Raw genomic sequence first — 24,054 nt, forward strand, 5'->3', positions numbered from 1 at the left:
GGCCCTATATAAGAAGATGAGTACTATAAGTGACATGACATGAAGGGAGCCTGTAATATATTTTGCATTGAGTCCTAGGAGCTTTGTGTTCGAATTCTGCCTCGACTTTTCGGAAGACATGACTGGGTTATAGCTTAAACAGCATTGCTGGTCTGTCTTTTAGAGTGGAAATCAATGCATGATCAGCGGTGGTCTGACCTTCAACGATTGGCATAACAATGTGACAGTGATGCTCTGTGGTCCCTTCACTGCAGTGCCAATCCACAAAATGGCCGCCTCCACTGGAACAAGATTGGGTTCTACTATTATTGAACATGAGAAACTGCTCTGGCATACAGAGAGAGGAGGAAACCAAGTAAAAAATGATGCTTGCCAGCTCTGTGTATCCTCCACCACCGATGTGCTAGAAGAATTCCTTACCCTCGAATGAACATTTGGAAATTTAGTGATATTATTCTTCTTTAAGGCTAAACAGGAGAAAACACAAAATGGTGGTTAAATAAAAATATGGCTGGGGAGCGCAGAGAACGTGAGAGTTTTATTCAGTACTTCAGGCAGGTTAGCTATTGAAGCAGGAAAGGAAAGAGGGTGGGGTTAAGCAGAGCTAGGTAGTGGACAAGATGGCTGCCCTATTAGTGGACAAGATGGCTGCCTAGTTAGCTCATTAAAAGCTTTTATTAATGTAATTATTATTTTTCAGATTTCTCGTAGGTATAAAGGCAAGCTGCTTTGAAAAATTGGCTCCAGAAAGATAATTAATACAGCAATTAACATGGAAAGGAAAAAATAGTCATCCTAAGACATGGAGAATACATGATAGAAGCTCAGTACAACAGTGTCATCTGTCCTGTAGATGTTGTAGTGAGCTCTTATATCCGATGTGACCGTCACCAGTGGTCAGGAGAATGCACACAGGATCATCATTCACAAACCTTAAACTTTTTCAGTTCCAATACAATTCTACATTTTTGGACATGTTATATGTATATATAGACTACCGCTTAACCCTACAGATCCCAGCAGCCCTGACTATAAGTGAAAGTTACATATCTATCTATCTTTCCATCTATTCCTTTCAGATCTCTCTCTCTCATCTCTCTCTCATCTATCTACCTACCTCGTATCCATCTCGTATCCATCTACCTCGTATCCATCTCGTATCCATCTACCTCGTATCCATCTCATATCCATCTACCTCGTATCCATCTCATATCCATCTACCTCGTATCCATCTCATATCCATCTACCTCGTATCCATCTCATATCCATCTACCTCGTATCCATCTCATATCCATCTACCTCGTATCCATCTCATATCCATCTACCTCGTATCCATCTCATATCCATCTACCTCGTATCCATCTCATATCCATCTACCTCGTATCCATCTCATATCCATCTACCTCGCATCCATCTCATATCCATCTACCTCGTATCCATCTCATATCCATCTACCTCGTATCCATCTCATATCCATCTACCTCGTATCCATCTCATATCCATCTACCTCGTATCCATCTCATATCCATCTACCTCGTATCCATCTCATTTCCATCTCCCTCGTATCCATCTCATATCCATCTCCCTCGTATCCATCTCATATCCATCTACCTCGTATCCATCTCATATCCATCTACCTCGTATCCATCTCATATCCATCTACCTCGTATCCATCTCATATCCATCTACCTCGTATCCATCTCATATCCATCTACCTCGTATCCATCTCATATCCATCTACCTCGTATCCATCTCATATCCATCTACCTCGTATCCATCTCATTTCCATCTCCCTCGTATCCATCTCATATCCATCTCCCTCGTATCCATCTCATATCCATCTCCCTCGTATCCATCTCATATCCATCTACCTCGTATCCATCTCATATCCATCTACCTCGTATCCATCTCATATCCATCTACCTCGTATCCATCTCATATCCATCTACCTCGTATCCATCTCATATCCATCTACCTCGTATCCATCTCATATCCATCTACCTCGTATCCATCTACCTCGTATCCATCTACCTCGTATCCATCTACCTCGTATCCATCTACCTCGTATCCATCTCATATCTATTTATCTCATATCCATCTCATATCTATCTATCTCATATCTATCTATCTCATATCTAGTTTATCTCTCTATCCCTTCTAATTTCTCTATACCTCTATAAGATCAGGAAATTATCACGAGTAACAATGAGATTACTGAAACCCTCCCAGCGGTACATTATGAGGCGTATTCTCTTAAAGTGAACCTGTCATCACCTTTGAGCACCATAAAACTTTGTTATTGGGCTCAAAGGTGAGGGAACAGAGAGTCCGAGGAGTCATGTTTCATACACACTCGATTCCCCATTCCTGTGCTGTATCCCCGCATAGTTGTTGTGCGCACTCAGTGTGACTCTTCTCAGCACTCTTCTTTTCATCTGTATGGTAGAGCCTTTGGACAAAGCCGGCTAAAAAGTTTCTGTGCTCACACTTGGCGAGCACAACAACTACACGGAGCACAGCACAGGAACGGGGAATCGGGTGAGTATGAAACATGACTCCTTAGGCTCTCCGTTCCCTTTGATCCAGATAACATACTTTGTGAGGCTCAAAGGTGATGACAGGTTCACTTTAAACTGGTGTTTCATACAACGGTGTAAGTATACACTGGGCTGTTGGCAACAATGTATTAAGAGGCACACGCCTATTAATATGCTTGTCACATAAGGCAGCATCTCCATGCACCAGACTGAAACGTACGCCACCTACGAGCTGCAGTAGCTTTCTGCCATAATGTACAAGCCTCACCCCTTTTGCCCAAACCACCCACTTTAGAAATTTGGCGGAGACCAGTGTAAAGAGGCCAAAAGTCAAAAACGTGCGCCGTTTGTACTCCAGAGAAGTGGCGTACAACTCTAATTACGTATGCCCCTATGTGTGTGAGGTATGAAATGCCGTCTGCAGTCCCTGCCCGTTCTCTGTGTAGTGGGAGTGCACAGACAGTATATAGGATATATATAGTGGACAGATCGTATTGTGTTGGAACTGAAAATAATGGAAGAAATCTGGAGGGGGAGAAGACGTCATGCTCGGAGGGCAGTTTTCTTTCATGCAAATATAAACATGCAGTTTTGGGTTAGATCAGAAGATCAGATACGGAGAGTCAAAGACAAATGAAACAGCGGCAATGGAAAACCAGAAAAGGTGACAAACAATACAGTAATGTCTGGACAGATGGCAGAGAATGACACCGAAACCAGGCAGCCAGCATCACCCTTCACAGTGCTTAGTGTGCGGACACCCCCAACTTCTACTTATGACTATAGTGACTGCCCTGAAGTGTTTGAGGCCGGGTTCACATGTTCCTGCTTTATTCTGGATGCTGTATTCAGGGCTAGCCAGTGTGCATTACCTATCACCACAGAAGGGGGTGCCACTGGCCATAATGGTGTGTGCCTTGCAGCACTGGGAATTTGCCCTGCATGCATGTTGCACTTTGGGAGAAACTAGCACAGTGTTTACAGAGTGCACCAATATTAATGGGGTATTCAGGGACTTTAACTAATAATAACTTATCCTCAGGATCCCCGCCGATCAACTGATCATTCGTCCTGCTGTCAGTGCAGCGGGCTGGACGTTGTCATAGGTGGTTAGGGGAGACAATGTAACAGTCAGCTTCATTCGCATTGAAATCAATAGGAGCGCTACCTCCTATTACACTTCCAACACCGAAGAGCGGGCTCCTATCGATCAACTGCTGATGTATTTAAAGTCCTAAAATACCCCTTTAAGAAGTCTCCCCTGCTTTTTGCCCCTTACACAAATCTCACTTGTTTCATGGATCAGACCTGTCGTTAAACAGATATGCCACATGGCTCAGGGCATATATATTGCTGTATTGAGGACCCTATGATACACCTCAGCTGCAACAGCATATGCACAGGAGGTGTTATCATTGGGTCACACATTCAGAAAGTACCCAGAGCCATGATCAAAATTGGGGTTATTTAGTTTAGAATAAAAGACAGCTCTGGGGGGGAACCTAATAGCTATGTATAAATACAGTTACAATCAAAATGATTCAAACCCCAGTTAAATTAGATTTATGTACATTTTCAAACTTTTAGCTGTTTGCAAAAAAAAACTATGAAATAAGAATAACTTAAATAGCTCAATAGAACTGAATCGCTCAAGCACACCTGACGCAACCAATAAAGCCCTTGATTAGTTGAATCAGGTATGCTTGAGACAACACCTGATTTGCAAATGTGCACTCTAAGGCTGCGCTCCCATGGGACGGAAATCCTGCAGAATGTTCGCAGCAGGACTGCATGGAAATTCTGCAAGATTTCCGCTGCAGAAAGGCAGCTTTAAAACACACACCATTCGGCGCGGGTATGAAGCAGCTTGTCCCCCTGTACTCCGCTGTGGGAATCTCTCCCCATAGAGAGGGGAGAACCCGCAGCGGAAATGGCAATACAATTGACATGCCATGGCTTTGAATTCCGCGCGGCATGTCAGTTTCAGTGCGGCTTGGCGAAATTTCCGTGCTGGAAGTTCACACGGAAATTCTGCAGCAATTCCGCCCTGTATGAACCCAGCCTTAACAGTATGAAGGATTGTATTCAGGGGGTTAATTAATTCTGAAACTGCAGTAATCATTAAAAGAAGCATTTTGTGTTGAGTTTGGAAAAAACACTTGTTATATTAGTTGTGTTGAGCTATTTAAATTGTCCTTGTTTGATTTGTTTTTTGTCAACAGCTGACAGTTTGTACAGTTGGCAAATAAACCTAATTTACAACGAGGGTAGAATCATTTTGATTGCAACTGTATATAAGGAATCAAAACAGAGATCTCTCCCATCATCGATTTATACCAAGGGGGCAGGGGGCACGCTCTATGTCTAGAGGAAAGAAGGTTTCTACAGCAACATACAAGAGGGTTCTTTACTGTAAGAGCAGTGAGACTATGGAACTCTTTGCCTGAGGACGTGGTGATGGCAAACTCACAAAGAGTACAAGAGGGGCCTGGCTGCCTTTCCTGAGTGTAATATTATTACATGTTATAGTCACTGATTACTTCAGAAAGGTCGGTGAGCCTGGGATTATTCTGATTGCAGATTTGGAGTTGGAAGGAATATTTTCCATAAAAGAAAAATTTTCTTCTAACTCATGTTTTTTTTTACCTTTGTTTGGATCAACATTGCAGGATAAAAAGGTGAACTGAAGGGACTTGTGTCTTTTCAGCATTACATATGGGGAAGACTTATGCAGCCTTTTTTGGCATAAAAAGTTGAGAAATTTGGCGCAAGCCCTGCCTGCTCAAAAATTTTGCAACTTTTTGCCAGGTACACTGTAATATGCTATTTTCTGAAAAAGAGGCGTGGCTTGCCAGGAGATGGCATATCCACCAAGACCAACACATTTATGTATAATTTATGCTAAAAAACTGATGTAAATTGTACCAGAAATGAATTTTAGCTTTTAGCTGGTGCAGTGTTCTGTATTGGTACACGGAGCAGCCATGATGAGCCTCCTCATATATTATGCGTATTGTGTGTCGACAAGGATAATATTAAGACTGGCATATGACATGCCAGTCTTAATAAATCGCCCCCATGGTAATATGTTACATACAAGACACGTTAATGTAGTTCTGACAGCTTCCCTCCAAGTAAAATGTTACATTTTTCTCCCACTGTTCTATTCGTTCTGCACACTAAACACTGTTTCAAAGTTTTTTGAGCTCAAACCCACTTTTCAGTGTCATTTCATCTCATACTGAATACAGAATAATGCATATAACCAGACACAATGTTTTATGTTTTACAACAAGCAAAGTAGCAAAACTAAATGCCCCCCCACCCACCCACCCACCGTAATGTCAGACTTTCCACATCATGACATTTGCTGCACAGTCTTTATAATGAGGATACAACAAACATCACATTCACATGCAGAGCAGATGGGGCTCAGTAATGCAGAAGAAAACCTGTGATGTCACCATATACCAGCCAATCATTGGTCACTACAGGTAACATCTCAACTTTTTCCTCTGCATTTCTTTTTCTTAAAGTGCATGTCCGCCTTTATCATTCTTAGATCCAAAATTCTAAGTTTATTAATATCTTAATATATCAGTATAGCAGTCACAGCTGTTTTTCTGACACACAGCTTTAAATCCATCACATAAAGCAATATATGTTAAAGGGGTTGTACAAGATTACAAGTAATCCCCAATCCACAGGGTAAGGGATAACTTTCTGATTGCTTTGGTGTTCTCACTGTTAAAACCCGCAAGGATCCCAAGGATGGTGGTCCCATGTCCCCTCTGCCTGTCATTGCTGGGATTCCTGCTCTTCCCGTATTGATGTCAGAATGAACGGAGTGCTTGCCATTGAAAGTGAATGGAGCTCCAGTGCATTTGCATAACCAGCGCTCCATTAAGTGCCCTCCTCACTACGGGGGGTGCAGTAACTCCACAGTGCGAAGGACTGGAGACACAGGACCATCATTCTTGAAATGGTCACCAATCAGCAAGGTATCCCCTATCCTGTGAATAAGGTATAACTCATAATTTTGATACAACCCCTTTAAAATAACTTTATACATACATGCAGCCACCACTAGAGGGAGCCAAGGAGCTTACTGCATACTGTACTACAGTAAGATCCTAAACTTCCCCTAGTGGCAGTCTGTATGTTCTCTGTGTCAGGAAAACAGCGTCTGACCAATATGAAGATATACTAAGATGTTAATTAGTATAGATAAAACTGATGTCCAAGGGTGGTCAATCACTTTAAAGCCCCATCATGCGAAGAGTACTGTAAGTTCAATGACATGCAATGAGATGATGGCAGGTATCAGAGCTCCATGAGGGCAGCAGGCGAGACGTCCGCTCTGATACCTCTGAGGGTGATGCCTAAACATGGAGAAATATTTGAAAACCTACAGCAACCTTTTTTAAGAGCATCAGGTGTGAAAGAGAATAATTTTAGTAATGGAATTCCTCAGTGAGAACGGGGTCGCAGAAAAACCGTGAGCCACGCTTAGCTGTTCGAGCAGTAAAGGGCACAGTCTTCAGCACTGCATGGAAGATAATAGCCAGAGAAGACAAATAGAAGATGGTAAGAAGCCAAGATCTACAGCATTAGTACATGGTTAGTCCTCTGCTGAGGTTATCTCAGATAGTCATGGCACACATACAACACTAAATAAACAATGCTTCTTCTCATAGGTCAGGCTGGAGAAATTAATCACAGCAAGCGGCAAGTAAAAAGACATTGAGCAGTTTTGGCAAGGATTAAAAAAAACAACACAGTAACATAATTTTTAACACTTCAAAACAGAGTCAAGGTTAGTGGCAAATCAGCTTTTTTTTTTAACAGAGCACAATCAAAGTCATTACATACAATTAGAGCAGTTGTGTCCAGTCTCATGTAAAGAAAATGTAAAAAGATCTAGCCTTCAGTCACCACTAGGGGGAGCTGGAGAACTTATTGCGTACTGGTTTATCATAGGATTCAATGTATATCCAGTATGCAGTGAGCTCCTAGCTTCCTTCTCAAGGTATACAGAATTTTCGCATTTAACTCTATGTTTCTGCAGAGGTTTGGAGCTATAAGACAGAACTCTGACGACTATAAATTGTGGACCTGAAAATAAATTAAAAGGAAGACGTTCACTTCAAAGGGGTTGTACCAAAATGTAAAGTTAGTCCCGATCCACAGAATAGGGGATAACTTAATAATTGGTAGGAGTCTAAGCATTGGGACCTTCACTAATCCTGAGAATGGGGTTCCAAGTGGTGCCACATGAGTAGGGCTCAGGTTGCTCATGCTTGCCGCCACTCTATTCATTGTAATGTGAGCGCTGGAGATTGCCGAATGCTTGTACTTGGCAATTTCCGGTGCTATTATTGAGATGAATGGAGCAGCAGCACACATATGTGACTACTGCTTCATTCATGCAGGACTGTTGGGACCCCTGTTCTCAGGATCGTTGGGGTCTTAGCGGCCAGACTTTGCACTGATCATAAAGTTATTCCCTTTCCTGTGGATGAGGGATAACTTCATATTTTGGTACAACCCCTTTAATTGTGCCATGAAAGGTTATGTTGCTTTCTGGTACATTTTGTGTTTAATGTCTTCACCAGTTTCAAGATCTCTACTTGCTGTTAGTGAATGTGATGTTTTTTTTTTGTTTTTTTTAAATTTTCTTCACTTTAAAGGTTCACAACTTGCACAGCCCTAACACTGGTCACAGCTGAGGGTCTGTTACAAATGTACTTAGTCCTATCTTTTCTCATGCGTAATATTAACGTGCGGGAATCCCGCTAGTTAAAGCAAGACCATTGAAATCAATGGCTGTGCTTCGCCACGTTCGTCTTTTTAAGCCCTGACAGTAAGATGTGATCTTGAGACTGATGAATTGATACACAATTTCTTGAATTTTTCATTGTACAATTCTATTATATTCTGTTTACATAAGATCGGACAACTCCATAAAGTAATATCCGCAGACACATAAATGCAGAAGCTTACAATACATCGGACCTCCGGCTGCCACAGATGCACAGATTAGTGTTAAGGCTCATTAGCTATGCTTCAATGGCTTGGCATAAAAGAAACCGATAAGTTTCCATATATTATATATACAAAATGCAACAGATACAACACATAGCATAGAGATTTATACAAACAGTGCTTGGCATGAGCCAGCGGTACATTCTGCATGAGCGGCGCTTAGAATCTGCACTTGTAGTAGAGATCATGGATATTTGTAATTCCAGACTCTGCCGGCAGAGACCACGTATGGCCATGTTTTGCACTGCACATGCCCATGTATCACACGCTTACAGACATGCGCAGTGCGATTCTTTTTAATTCCCTATTCTGCTTCAGAGTGTGCATGCGTATAAAAACACTGTCCATATACAATGTATTGTGTATGGACAGCGTATCATACACAGCCTATACAAAAGTATAGGGCTCACGCTGCGTGGTATGCAGAGAAATAGAGCATGCTGCGGTCTATTTCTCGTGTGTATCAATATGTAGTGTCTACACGCACATGTGCATGGATCAATGACAGTTCATTGACTTTCATTGACTCTGTTCAGCATGTATCACGCGTCCATGCAATACTCGCGGAATACGTGGTGAAAACACGGTCATGGACATGAGCCTTAAAGGAAATCTTTCAGCTCTTATGACCCCCTTAAATTAAAATTATGGCCTTATAGGCACCGAAGTACTGAACCCGGGGATGTGGCACTTGCTGTCTGCTTGCAAAGCCACCGCAGCAGGCATCCTGTGGGCCACATAGGCACTCATATTGGCAGAACTAGTCCTCTAGTTATGTGCATGCGTCCATGTAGTCTGCAGGATGCATGCAATGGGGGCTTTGCAAGCAGACAATGGTAAAAGGTAATTATGATGTCATACCCCCGAATTTACTTTAGTCTAGGGGGCTCACAGAAGCTGACAAATTCTTTTCAAAGCGACCCTCCAGGAACTAAAGGATGGAGGGACTACATTACCTGTAATTGATTCTGTCAGCTGTCATTTGATCAAGCTGGTTTGGGCTCCCAGTTTCGAGCAGCCAAGATGGCTGCCAACTATGTGTAGACTACCCAATCGTCCACAGTGCATTGGTAATGTCAGGACTATAATGCACTATATTGCATTGGCTAGGTGTCCACAGCCTTTATAATATGGGAAAGTTGTAATACTCTAATAATAATAATTGCTCCACTCCGCAGTAGAAATGACCTGACAACTAAGTACAAACTTGATAAATCCCCCCTGATCCCCAGCACTTGTTTCTAACAGCACTTGCTGACCATGGGAACAATCCTGCTAATAACAACATATTAGGAGTTTCCCAACAATGGAATTCCCTTAAATTTTCTACAAAGTACCCACAGTCTATAAATCCCCATATTTTTCTTCCATATAGCCCAATCCACGGTGATCTCTAAACACATTATCTATACAAAGAGATATTACATGGGATCAATGGTCCTTACTCCAAGTGTCAGCAGCAGCTCTAGTAGAATGTAACACAGGTAGACGTAATGCTAAGACAAGCTCATTACTATAGTAGTAGGACCTCATTCACATGAGCGTGAAATTCACGCCGAACTTACCCGGCTAAGGGCACAAAATATAGCATGAATGGACAATTTCCCGTAATTCAGCCACAAGCTTATTTAGCGGAGAAATTGCCCATTCACACAATCCAGAGCTACGTATCACTAAAAATTAGTGCTGCAGCTCTGAGAGGGGAGAGAGAGAGATGAAGGAAAAGCCCGGGGGAATCCCCTTTTCTGCGGCGCGGCTACCCTTCATCTCAGCCGGGCTGGAGGGATATCCCTTCTGCGGTGATGTTGAGGTTCGCCTACAGAGGAGAATAAGGAAATCCCCAGCAGCGCTGGATTTTCTTATTCTCCCCTGCAGGCGAACGCCAGGTCTTCGGGATTCCCCATAGCAAGGAAAGAGCAAGGACGAGGCTAGAGAGATTACCAAATCAACTTCCCCCTCCCCCTTGTTATCCAGCTCCCATAGGAGTCAATAGAGACTGCTTCACCTTATGCACCAAAGATAGGTCAGGGCCTATCTTTTCACACAGCATGGAATTTCAGTTGTGGGATCCCAGTTGTGGGCGTCCTATTATTTTAAGTGTGATTTTTTTTTTCTACGTGCTTAAAAGTCTCCCATCTGAATGTTTTCATAGCAATGCATCGGTTCTATTAGCCACAATTTTTTTGCGCGGGTAATATGGCGTGCGTTTCACGCTCTTATGAATGAGGTTTTCGTGAAATATTTGCATAAGAACTGTGCACAATAGGGCTGGGACTTCATGGTGACCCTGCGTTACCACTACACAACCTTCTCGTTTCCCTATGGAGAAATGCTGCAATCCATTTGACAGGTGCACGTGTTTTTGCAATGGTTGTGTCCCAATTGTGGTAAACCCTGCTGTGTCCCTCCTGGGCTATGAAGTGTCACCGTGAAGCTCCATGCTCACACACTGATGCAACTGAATGTCCATTGAATCATTTCCTGTTAGTACATTGTATAGGTACAACATTGCTTTCACTAGTTGCTTAGTCTGGAAGCGAAGCGGGCAGAAAGCTGCGCCTCTGATTGTGTAACTAGAGTAATGCACCTCATAGGCTGTAGTGCTGAGAGGTCCCAAAACCTACAGTGTCCTGGGTCATAGGGAGCTTCCATAGGGTTTGCTGAGGAACTATACTTACTAGCACAAGCAGTATGAGCATTGGGAACACTGCATGGTACCTGACAAGTATCTGCAGAAGTCTTGCATGGTGCAAAAAAACATATGCAGGTATAATAATTAATATAATCCCCACTATTATTCTAATTTGTACTATGCTAGTAGTCCTAATACAACACGGGCGTATGTTCACATAGGGTTTCTCTTATAGGATTGTTCAGTTTGGGTTTCCCCCACTTCAGACAGTTTGTGCTCCCTAGACAGAGGAGCTAGCAGCTGGGAGCTGCATTCACACAACCATATATTTCATGACCAACACACAGCCCCTCAATAGCCTTGAGGCTCTGGAGCTAAGGACTAAGAGCCATCAAGGGGGAACCTACCTCTATTACCGCAATATGACCTAACTAGAGATGAGCAAGTATGCTCGAGCGAGCATTGCCTTTACCGAGTACCTGCCCGCTCGAGATGAAACGTTCGGGTGCCGGCGCGGGGGAGCGGTGAGTAGCGGCTGTCAGCAGGAGGGAGCGGGGGGAGAGAGGGAGAGAGAGATCTCCCCTCCGTTCCGCTCCGCTCTCCCCCGCAGCTCCCTGCCTGCCGCCGGCACCCGAATCTTTCATCTCGAGCGGGCAGGTACTCGCTAGCGGCAATGCTCGCTCGAGCAATTGCCTTTAGCGAGTATACTTGCTCATCTCTAGACCTAACCCTAACATGAGAAAAGCTCATTATAACACAAGGTTGCCCAAAACTTTCTCCTGCTGCTCCTGATTCTCTTTTGTAAATAAAGCTTAATCACTGCATGAACTAAAAAAGTTTAGCAACTTTGATATACTTTGTTAACTATTTTCCATTTATCACTTTGCTGTCAGTGAATGAGAATATTCTCATGTACATCCAGAGACAGTGTAGCTAGTCCTGCTCTCAGCTCAAAAGTGGATACAATTGTCTACACTCTAGACAATGCTCTGTGAGCTAAGGAGGCCGGTCCCCAGCCTGATACATTGTAGCAAATGAATGTAACAAACTAGCAAAGAGATTTGTGTGGAGATTTGTCTACACTGGAAATAACCTATTAGCGGAGAGCAGGATCAGCTATGTACTGGCTTGCAGCCTGTGAATGCAAACAAGAGTGTTCTCATTCACTTAGGCCACCTGCAGACGGCCGGGTCAGATCCGACCCGCTCCCCTGCAGTGGCCAGTGCGGGTCTCACCTGCTCCCGCGGCTCTGTGGTGTGCCGGCTGCCGCCCAGCTGGCGCGTGCGCAGAGCAGAGCCGGGGCGCCGAGAGTGAAATTTCTGTGCGGGCCTCTGCGAGACCCGCACAGAAATAGAACATGACGCAATTTGTTTTCCGCATCTACATAGAATTTCAATTTGTAATGCAATCCTATGCAGGCGGGCACGGGCGAAAATTCAGTGGGAAATCCCACTGCAGAATTTCCGCCTGTGTGCAGGAGGCCTTACAGTAAGTAAAAGTCTTGAAAATGGCAAGGAATTGAGAATAATAAAGTATATAAAAAAGCTGCAGAACTTTCCATTTACACAATCGTTAAAGGGGTTGTCCCGCGCCGAAACGGGTTTTTTTTTTTTTCAACCCCCCCCCCGTTCGGCGCGAGACAACCCCGATGCAGGGAGGTAAAGAAAGCTCACCGGAGCGCTTACCTGAATCCCCGCGCTCCGGTGACTTCTCTACTCACCGCTGAAGATGGCCTCTTCCTCCGTGGACCGCAGCTCTTCTGTGCGGTCCACTGCCGATTCCAGCCTCCTGATTGGCTGGAATCGGCACGTGACGGGGCGGAGCTACACGGAGCTACACGGAGCCCCATAGAAGACTGCAGAAGACCCGGACTGCGCAAGCGCGGCTAATTTGGCCATCGGAGGGCGAAAATTAGTCGGCACCATGGAGACGAGGACGCCAGCAACGGAACAGGTAAGTATAAAACTTTTTATAACTTCTGCATGGCTCATAATTAATGCACAATGTACATTACAAAGTGCATTATTATGGCCATGCAGAAGTGTACAGACCCACTTGCTGCCTCGGGACAACCCCTTTAAGCTTTATATACATAAAACCAGAAAGCAATAAACATATATAAGAGTAATACCTCTGAAGGCAAGTTTGTGGTAATAATATGGCCTGGGTGGTCCAGTTGTAAACTTGCAAGGAGAATTCCACTACACTAGACCCCTCTGATCAGCTGTTCGCCAGGCCAGTACTCTCCTGCACTGAACTGATTTCTGCAGGAAACAGACAGCTTCGTTCCTATTGCAGTGGATGGGCTTGATATTGCAGACAAAGTTCCCATTCACTTCAGTACCAAGCCTGGCCACTACAGAGCTGTCTGCTTTCTGCAAAAATTAGCCCAGTGCACAGTAGCATCAGCCCAGAGAATAACTGATGAGTGGGGCTTTTGGGCAGCGGACCCCTACCAATCTACTATTGATGACCTATCCTGTGGATAGGTCATGAATAAGATACAACTAGACAATCCCACTAAAGGGGTTTTCTGGCACTAAACCATTGATGACCCATTCCCGCTGATCAACTGATTGAAGTGACAGCGTCCATAACACACACTGCGCCATTTAGTGTATAGTGACTGTGCCTGGTATTGCAGCTGAAGTGAATGGAACAGAGCTGCTCTCAGGCCATGTGACAAATGATCGTGATGTCACTGGCCTGAGGAGAGGCCATAGCACTTGCTGTAGTGCCTCTTCAAACAGTTGATCGGTGGGGATCACGAGCGATGGCCCCCAACAGATCAATTATTAATGACCCATCCTGAGGATAGGTCATCACTAGCTTAGTCCCGGAGAAACCTTTTAAGATGTCCATACACATAAGATAAAGCCTACTGATGTTTGAAAATTTCCTGTGAAAAGAAATTTAAGTGTATTGGAAAGTTTTTTTCCACTTTTTTTTTATAAGTTTCTGAGATTGTTAACCCTTTCTGTTGACTGCCGTCTGAATTTTTTTATTCCCTTTAATGGTACATCATGCAAGAGGCGATAAAATAGTTGTCAGTACACCGTACACCGATCGCAGTCATGTTCTGTCCATATGGGAGCATACAGTTGGTTGGTTTCTATCCTAATACACCATATTCCCATGTCCTCTATACCAATTCTCTTACCTGTGATGATATCTTCAATGGCTCCATCCTTCCCCTCATACACATGTCTATTGTCTTTCACTTGCCTCCTCCTCAGCTCAGCTATCAGTTCCTGTTGCTGCCGCTTAGATTTATGTGAAGGAGACTGTAAGGATGGAACATGTATGTGTTATTATAGGCGGGTAGGAATATACTACAAGAGATCAGTCTATGGATGAGGAAAGAGGGTGAGCAGCGCCTTGTCTTACATAAAATGCATATATTAGTACATAAGTGCTTAAAGGCTTGCACTTACCTGGTGCTGGGCAGGAGGTCCCTGTAAGGGTTAAATCCGCCAGCACCTGTGTGTCCCGGTTAGCTGATCACACGTTGCCCATCCTTAATCTAGCAGATTTGGAGAGGCGTCCAGGAGAAAGAGCGCTCACTGGTCTACAGTGGGCACAAGTAGTAAGACTGATATAGGGTAAAATACGAGTGGCTGCTGATAAGTCTTTGGCTTTGTGTTCTTTTTTGTTTCTATGGTAACGAATGTTACATAATATGAAAGCCTTATGTGTCTAATATAGGTTTGCAAAATGTTGTGTTTGTAGCTTATGGCAACAGTGATCTAGGCATGTGGGAAACAAAATGGCGGCGTCTAAGGCGATATTCACAGCAAACAAATTCTTGTTTCTGCAAGGAAAGTCCACAAGGGATATTCATGGTGATATGTCGCAGACATTGGGGGATCAATGCCCTTCATATTCTATAGTTAAGAACTGGGTTGCCAAATTTAAAACGGGCCACTTCAGCACCAATGATGAGGAACGTCCTGGACGACCGAGAGAGGTTGTTGTTCCGGAGATCGTCAATACTGCCCACAACCTCATACTGGAGAATCAGCCAATTTCAGCTAAAGGAATAGCAGACATCATCGGGATTTCTCATGAACGCGTTTGTGTAATTATCCATGAACATTGGAACATGAAGAAGCTATCTGCAAAGTGGGTCCCCAAATGTTTGACAACAGATCAGAAAAGCATGCGAGTGAAAACTTCCTGATCCATTTGTCAGCGTTTCCGGACTGATAAGAACTTCCTGGATCGACTGGTCACTATGGATGAGACCTGGATTCATTTGTATGACCCTGAAACCAAGGAACAGTCAAAAGAGTGGAGGCACGGTGGTTCTCCTCGCCCAAAGAAGTTCAGCCACTAAGGTGATGGCGTCTGTGTTCTGGGATAAGGAGGGTGTGCTGCACCTTCAAAATGGGTCCACCATCAATGCAAGGTATTACATTGAACTTTTGGACCAATTGAAGGCATCCCTGAAGGCCAAAAGGCGCGGCAAGCTGTCCAAAGGAATCTTGTTCCTGCAAGACAACGCCTCCGCTCACACTGCACAAGCGACCACAGCAAAACTGGTGGAGCTAGGCTTCCAGCTGGTTGACCACCCACCTTATTCACCACATCTAGCTCCCTCCGACTATCATCTGTTTCCAAACCTGAAGAAACACCTCAAGGGAACCAAATTTCACAGCATTTCTGATGTCATGGCTGCTACAGATGACTGGTTTGAGGCACAACTGAAATCCTTCTTTTTGCAAGGCTTACAGAACTTGGAATACCGATGTAAGAAGTGTTTTGACATCAGTGGAGAGTATGTGGAATAAATGTAAAGTTTCATCTTCCTATCTCGTTTCTTTCTGGGTAAAGCCAAAGACTTAGCAGCCCCTCGTACTCTGCGCTCATACGTCACCTTCTTTCTTGAAAGCGCATGTTCGCCTTTTTCTACAACAATTGTAACTTTATTGCTTTGGAATGCACGTTGAGTTCCGGGACAACAATCATGTGATATACGTCAAAGCTGCTCATGTTACGGCCCTGAAAGTGACGTCATGGCAGAAAACCAGCATCTGATGCGGTATGTAAAACTTAAGCAATCGCATTTGCATGTGAGTATATGTGTGTATATATATATATATATATATATATATATATATATATATATATATATATATATATGTACATGGATAGGAGTAGGTTGTATTGCTTGAAAACGCTTTGCAACCTGTTATAATTAATAAATATGGTTTACAGAACTTTTTGAAGTAGCGAAATATTGATTCCTCTCATCCCTTTTAGAAATAATAAGGAAAAGAACTGGAAAAAAGAGGCTCGGCGCTCCAACAAGAGAGGTCCAGTGGAATCCTAGATTTAGCCGTAATCTTTTCTTTTAATTCCGTAACCAAGCATTAAAATTCTGTACAACGCGTTTCGTCAAGTACACTGAAACATACAATACATTAGACAATTTATATACAAATACCGGGACTTACATGCCTGCACGCCAATGAACTTCCTGCCACGGTGTCCCGATCAGTCCAGATACCATTTCCGGGTGTTGGTATAGGGCAGGTGACGTGAAACATCACCTAGCGTGCATGGACCGCAATGCTGGACCGCACAGTTCGCCACTTCCGGGTATCGTGACTGAGCGGATGACGTAAAGACGTTCTCTGGAACGCAAGTGACGTTCAGGTGGAACTCACAAAACTCCTAGTACTGATGCGCTCCCTCCTTTCTTTTCTACTGCACTATTCAGCGCTAGGATTTATTTCCTGATATCTTTCGTTATGATCTAATAAATACACCGGCATTATATTTCTATTGTACCACATATAAAAAATGAAAATGAAAATACACATGAGATTGAATCCTACATCTAGACAGATAGACTCTGTCAGTATACAGTTAGGGCCAGAAATATTTGGACAGTAACACAATTTTCGCGAGTTGGGCTCTGCATGCCACCGCATTGGATTTAAAATGAAGCCTCTACAACAGAATTCAAGTGCAGATTGTAACGTTTAATTTAAAGGGTTGAACAAAAATATCTGATAGAAAATGTAGGAATTGTACACATTTCTTTACAAACACTCCACAATTAAGGAGCTCAAAAGTAATTGGACAAATAAACATAACCCAAGCAAAATATTTTTTTTTCAATATTTTGTTGCGAATCCTTTGGAGGCAATCACTGCCTTAAGTCTGGAACCCATGGACATCACCAAACGCTGGGTTTCCTCCTTCTTAATGCTTTGCCAGGCCTTTACAGCCGCAGCCTTCAGGTCTTGCTTGTTTGTGGGTCTTTCCGTCTGAAGTCTGGATTTGAGCAAGTGAAATGCATGCTCAATTGGGTTAAGATCTGGTGATTGACTTGGCCATTGCAGAATGTTCCACTTTTTTGCACTCATGAACTCCTGGGTAGCTTTGGCTGTATGCTTGGGGTCATTGTCCATCTGTACTGTGAAGCGCCGTCCGATCAACTTTGCAGCATTTGGCTGAATCTGGGCTGAAAGTATATCCCGGTACACTTCAGAATTCATCCGGCTACTCTTGTCTGCTGTTATGTCATCAATAAACACAAGTAACCCAGTGCCATTGAAAGCCATGCATGCCCATGCCATCACGTTGCCTCCACCATGTTTTACAGAGGATGTGGTGTGCCTTGGATCATGTGCCGTTCCCTTTCTTCTCCAAACTTTTTTCTTCCCATCATTCTGGTACAGGTTGATCTTTGTCTCATCTGTCCATAGAATACTTTTCCAGAACTGGGCTGGCTTCTTGAGGTGTTTTTCGGCAAATTTAACTCTGGCCTGTCTATTTTTGGAATTGATGAATGGTTTGCATCTAGATGTGAACCCTTTGTATTTACTTTCATGGAGTCTTCTCTTTACTGTTGACTTAGAGACAGATACACCTACTTCCCTGAGAGTGTTCTGGACTTCAGTTGATGTTGTGAACGGGTTCTTCTTCACCAAAGAAAGTATGCGGCGATCATCCACCACCATTGTCTTCCGTGGACGCCCAGGCCTTTTTGAGTTCCCAAGCTCACCAGTGAATTCCTTTTTTCTCAGAATGTACCCGACTGTTGATTTTGCTACTCCAAGCATGTCTGCTATCTCTCTGATGGATTTTTTCTTTTTTTTCAGCCTCAGGATGTTCTGCTTCACCTCAATTGAGAGTTCCTTTGACCGCATGTTGTCTGGTCACAGCAACAGCTTCCAAATCCAAAACCACACACCTGGAATCAACCCCAGACCTTTTAACTACTTAATTGATTACAGGTTAACGAGGGAGACGCCTTCTGAGTTAATTGCAGCCCTTAGAGTCCATTGTCCAATTACTTTTGGTCCCTTGAAAAAGAGGAGGCTATGCATTACAGAGCTATGATTCCTAAACCCTTTCTCCGATTTGGATGTGGAAACTCTCATATTGCAGCTGGGAGTGTGCACTTTCAGCCCATATTATATATATAATTGTATTTCTGAACATGTTTTTGTAAACAGCTAAAATAACAAAACTTGTGTCACTGTCCAAATATTTCTGGCCCTAACTGTATATATTGTCTAATGTATTGTATGTTTCAGTGTACTTGATAAAGTCGCAGTGATCATGACGAAACGCGTTGTACAGAATTTTAATGTTTGGTTACGGAATTAAAAGAAAAGATTACGGCTAAATCTAGGATTCCACTGGACCTCTCTTGTTGGAGCGCCGAGCCTCTTTTTTCCAGTTCTTTTCCTTATTGTTTCTAAACAGACCCCCTGGGAAGGGGGTACAAGTGGCCAGGCAGCCCCCCTGCTTCACCCTACCAGGAGGAAAAAGGGAAGGACGTGAGGTTCCAGTCTTATGTGAGTCAATTGATATGCAAACCAGGACGTGGAGGGGTTAGTTGGGAACCTGGGTTCCAGGCCACCCCACTAACACTGGGTAAGTCCTATTTGTTTTTTACTGCGCATTTCCCCATTGTGAAGGCTTAAGCGCTGTCCCTTATATTTATATTTTCTCATCCTGATCCTTTGAGCGCAGAGTATTGCACCCTATATCAGACATGGATGAGGAAATTATTTACAGTGGATTCGGAAAGTTTTCAGACCTTTTCACTTTTTTTGACAATTCGTTATGTTGTGGCCTTGTGTAAATTTTAAATAATCAAGTTTTTCCCCATCATTCTGCAGTTAATACCTCATACTGATAAAGTGAAAGCAGAATGTTAGAAGTATTTGTAAATTTAAAAAAATGAAAAACGAATATTTTGCAATTACATACCCTGTTTCCCTTGAAATAAGACCTACCCCAACAATAAGCCCTACCCTGATTTTTCAGGATCTTCTGGGAGGCTTGAAATATAAGGCCTACCCTGGAAATTAGGCCCTAGCTGAATACATTACCTACCTAGCAGGCTTGGTTCGCATCCTCTCATCCTCCCACAGCTTGCAGAGGGCTTCGTCATCGAGCACTGCTCAGCCAATCACAGCCATTGCAATGGTTCATTGAGCGCTGCATTGATTGGCTGAGCAGCGCTCGAAAAACCAATCAGAGCTATCACTTTCTGGAGGCGGGACTTATGAATCCTGTAACCAGAAAATGATTTTCTGTAAGCGAACGAGGAGTGCGCGAAGTGAGAGGACATAGACCGAGCCTGCCTAGGTAAGTAAAATAAGACCTAGTGCCTATTTTGGGGCAAAAATTAATATAAGACAGGGTCTTATTTGGGGGGAAAACCGGTAAGTATTCACACCCTTTGATGTGACACTTGAACTTTAGGTCTGGAGACATCCCATTTCTCTTGATCATCTTTGAGATGTATCTATACCTTGACTAGAGTCACTTGTGGTAAATTCTTTTCATTCAACGTAATTTATAAGACACTATTGTCTATATAAGGTCTCACAGCTCACAATGCATATCAGAGCCAAAACCAAGCCATAAGGAGCAAAGAACTGCATGTAGAGCTCAGAGACAGGATTTTGTGGAGGCACAGATCTGGAAAGAGCTACAAAAACTTTTCATTGCATTGAAAGTTTCCAAGAGCCCAGTGGCCTCCATAATTCTTACATGGAAGAGGTTTGGAACAACCAGGACTTTTGCTAGAGCTGCCGACCCACCAAACTAAGTAATCGGGGAGAAGGGCCTTGGTAAGAGAGGTGACCAAGAACCTAATAGTCACCCTGGCTAAGCTCTAAAGATCCTGTGTACAGTTAGGAAAAACTTCCAGAAGGTCATCCATCACTGCAGCCTCCATCAATCTGGGCTTTATGGCAGAGGCCAGAAAAAAAGCCTCTGCAGTAAAAAACACATGAAAGCAGTCTAGAGTTTACTAAAAAAGCATCTAAAGACTCTCAGACTGTGAGAAATAAGATTCTCTAGGCTGAACTTTTCCCCCCTCAGTTCTAAGTATTATAGAGGAAACCAGTCACTGCTCATCAACTGCCCAGTACATCCCTACAGTGAAGCCTAGTGGTGGAGCATCATGCTTGTGGGGGAGGGGGGGGGGCAGGGAGACCAGTTAGGGTTGATGGAAAGCTGAATGCAGCAAAGTTCAGAGAGATTCTTAATGAAAACCTGATCCGGAGCACAAGGGACCTCAGACCGGGCAGAAGGGTCACCTTCCAACAAGACAATGACCCTCAGCTCACAGCCAAGACAACAAAGGGGGGCTTAGGGACAACTCTGTGAATGTCCTTAAGGGGCCCGGCCAGAGCCCTGACTTGTACCCAATGGGACATCTCTGGAGAGACGTGATAATGGCTCCACAGATAGTCCCCATCCAACCTGACAGAGAATGGCAGAAAATCCCCAAATCCAGGTGTGCAAATGTTTTTATAAAGTATTAATAGACACTAATGTCCATTAACACTTTATCAGCTGCATTTGCATGCAAAAGGGCCTCAAGGAGCTGTTTGCAGAGCCCAGCATGTGGTCTCAGCTCTGCACAGAGCTCCATTGTTCTTGCAGGGGCTGTTGGCAGAATACAATGTAATCTCTGTCTCCCGTGCAGAACACAGCGTGCGGACCCCATTATCTCTCTCCGGCTGAACAATGGACTTTAGGCTCACCTTAAAATCGTCAATCAGCCAAAGAGTGAAAGATGGCAGTGTTTACACACAACGATCATCGATAATAAGCCATTGTTTGAACAAATTTTGAGCAATAATCTTTGCGTGTAAATGGGCCTTTAGGGTCGGTTATTATCCGTTTGCTATATGTTCATCATTATCTGTCTGTTCCATTATCTGACTACCATCACATTATTTATTCATGCAATTATCTAATTACCCTCACCATTCTATTCCTGTTATCTACTGGTGAGTTCCCATTTTTGCATTTTTGTTATCTATTGGTGTTAATATGTCTGGTTATTACACAATTTGGATCTACTGTAAGTCCTGGGGGTATGTGCTTACTGGGAGAAACCTGAGAAAAGTGACTGCTATAGATGAAGTCCAGTTCTGCCATCTTGCATCCAGGCAGTATTTTTATAATAGTGGACCTTCTGATATACATGTATTAATTTTTTATTCTATTTATGTCGTGTGCACCTTATTATACCCTTAGGCTGAGTCTATCAACACAGGAACACCCAAATAGTCTGACAGATATGTGACTACCTCATAATGAGGAAGACAGATCTGTCAACAGCAGTTTGTTTTTGGTTTCAGATAGCAGCCAATCAGAGCTGAGCTTTTATCTCTTAATCCTCTCTGGAAAAATACAAGCTGCGCTATGATTGTGAGACAGTTTTGATAAGTGAAGTTTGCTGTCTTGTCTATCGCACAGGGCTGCAAGGCACAGGTGATGTGGAAGGGGAGGGAGGGGGGAGGCGTTATACAGACAACCTTTTGGCCTTGCTGGTCCATCATTGCCTCCTGTTCCAAAAGCTTCTCCATGAGGGCCAGCTCATGCTTTTTCCTCTGCTCATTCTCCTCATCAGCCAACTGTGAAACAATATACACAAATACAGTGTAATGCATTAGGGACCATCTAGCACTAAATATAAGATCAACATGACTGAGTCAATGGAAACGGGCCAGAGACAGACAGACAGACCAATAGATATGAGATAGACAGACGGACCGATAGATATGAGATAGAGATGAATATGATAGATAGATAGATAGATAGATAGATAGATAGATAGATAGATAGATAGATAGATAGATAGATAGATAGATAGATAGATAGATAGGAGATGGCTAGATAGATAGATAGATAGGAGATGGCTAGATAGATAGATAGATAGATAGATAGATAGATAGATAGATAGATAGATAGATAGATAGATAGATAGATAGATAGATAGATATAGATAGATATGAGATGGCTAGATAGATAGATATGAGATAGATATGAGATAGATATGAGATAGATATGAGATAGATATGAGATAGATATGAAATAGATAGATATGAGATAGAGATAGATAGATAGACAAATATGAGATAGATAGATAGACAAATATGAGATAGATAGATAGACAAATATGAGATAGATAGATAGACAAATATGAGATAGATAGATAGATAAATATGAGATAGATAGATAGATAAATATGAGATAGATAGATAAATATGAGATAGATAGATAGATAGATAGATAGATAGATAGATAGATAGATAGATAGATAGATAGATAGATAGATAGATATGAGATAGATAGATATGAGATAGATAGATATGAGATAGATAGATATGAGATAGATAGATATGAGATAGATAGATATGAGATAGATAGATATGAGATAGATAGATATGAGATAGATAGATAGATAGATATGAGATAGCTAGATATATATGATAGATAGATATGAGATAGAGATATATAAGATAGATAGATAGATAGATAGATAGATAGATAGATATGAGATAGAGATATATATGATAGATAGATAGATAGATAGATAACACGCAGTATCCCACCTTGTAAGCTTTCACAAATCTGACGAAAACTGGGAAGAATACAGATGGAGGAGTGGTTTTAGGATTTTCACCAAAATATTTGACAACATCATCAAAGGCATCCTAGAAGACAACAAGGAAGGCTGTCAGATACTGCGGGTCGTACGATCATTAAATTGTTCCTAAATTAATACACAATACCATGTATGGTTTTAATAGCCCACCACACTGACGGGACCCAATTACTTGTCTGCCCGAAATGCCACATCCCAAGAACTGACCTGCATTTGGACAGCAAGTCAAAACTTTAGCAAGGTGTTGGTCGTTCTCGTCTCTCAAACCGGCGGATTACATTGCCACATGAACCTCAAGCTCTTCACTAATAGGCAAAAAGCTATCCCTAATAATTATGCACTCTGGTGGCAAAAGCATTGCCTTCTCCTTGCATGGCGATCTGCATCAGACCTCTCTGTTCTAGGACCCCACAACCTCTTGCGGTTCTCTCATGCTGCAGTCTGGACATATGCTAGAAGTTACTAATCCCACTTTATACATGAAGTGTAATGAGGTCCCTGCGGAGTAGATAGGAAGCAGAGTTAATATTAACCCTCTTGTTACCTGTGAGATCTTTGCATCGTCTTGTAATTTCTTCAGCCTGCCTTCACTATTTTGTATGAATTCTTTAAGCATGACGTTGTGGTCGTGCATCGTGTATTCCCTCTTGGTCAGATCCATCCCTCTTTGAAGTTCCTTTACGTCCAGAAGTACATTTTCAAGAGAGACTGGAGGGGAGCAGATAACCCTAATTAACGACTTAGCCAGCACTATGAAATCTCAGACCTGCACTTCCTGACTATGACCAGGAGGGGGCACTTATGTTACATACAAAGAAAGTGACAATATAGAAAAATAAATTGGTTTATTGGGCTATAAAAGAGCATAATTGAGTGTAAGAATGTGTATAATGAGTCAAAGTCCT

The 24,054-nt window shown here is 42.8% G+C and overlaps 1 protein-coding gene across 4 annotated transcripts in view; it reads right to left on the reverse strand.

Moving 5' to 3' along the window:
- Positions 1 to 24,054, reverse strand: part of FMNL2 (formin like 2) — a 241,765-nt gene that overhangs the window by 7,010 nt on the left and 210,701 nt on the right. The window contains exons 22-26 of one of the 4 annotated variants that reach the window (XM_066576023.1): positions 23,694 to 23,857; positions 23,097 to 23,198; positions 22,017 to 22,115; positions 14,375 to 14,498; positions 421 to 467 (exon numbers count right to left, since the gene is read on the reverse strand). In XM_066576023.1, the coding sequence (XP_066432120.1) occupies positions 421 to 467; positions 14,375 to 14,498; positions 22,017 to 22,115; positions 23,097 to 23,198; positions 23,694 to 23,857 (536 nt within the window). Of the gene's footprint in view, positions 1 to 373; positions 468 to 6,955; positions 7,084 to 14,374; positions 14,499 to 22,016; positions 22,116 to 23,096; positions 23,199 to 23,693; positions 23,858 to 24,054 lie in introns of all 4 variants that reach the window. The other 3 variants (XM_066576020.1, XM_066576021.1, XM_066576019.1) reach the window with 3 other exon arrangements.

This window comes from Eleutherodactylus coqui, chromosome 8, assembly GCF_035609145.1.
Source record: "Eleutherodactylus coqui strain aEleCoq1 chromosome 8, aEleCoq1.hap1, whole genome shotgun sequence".
NCBI lineage: Eukaryota > Metazoa > Chordata > Amphibia > Anura > Eleutherodactylidae > Eleutherodactylus > Eleutherodactylus coqui.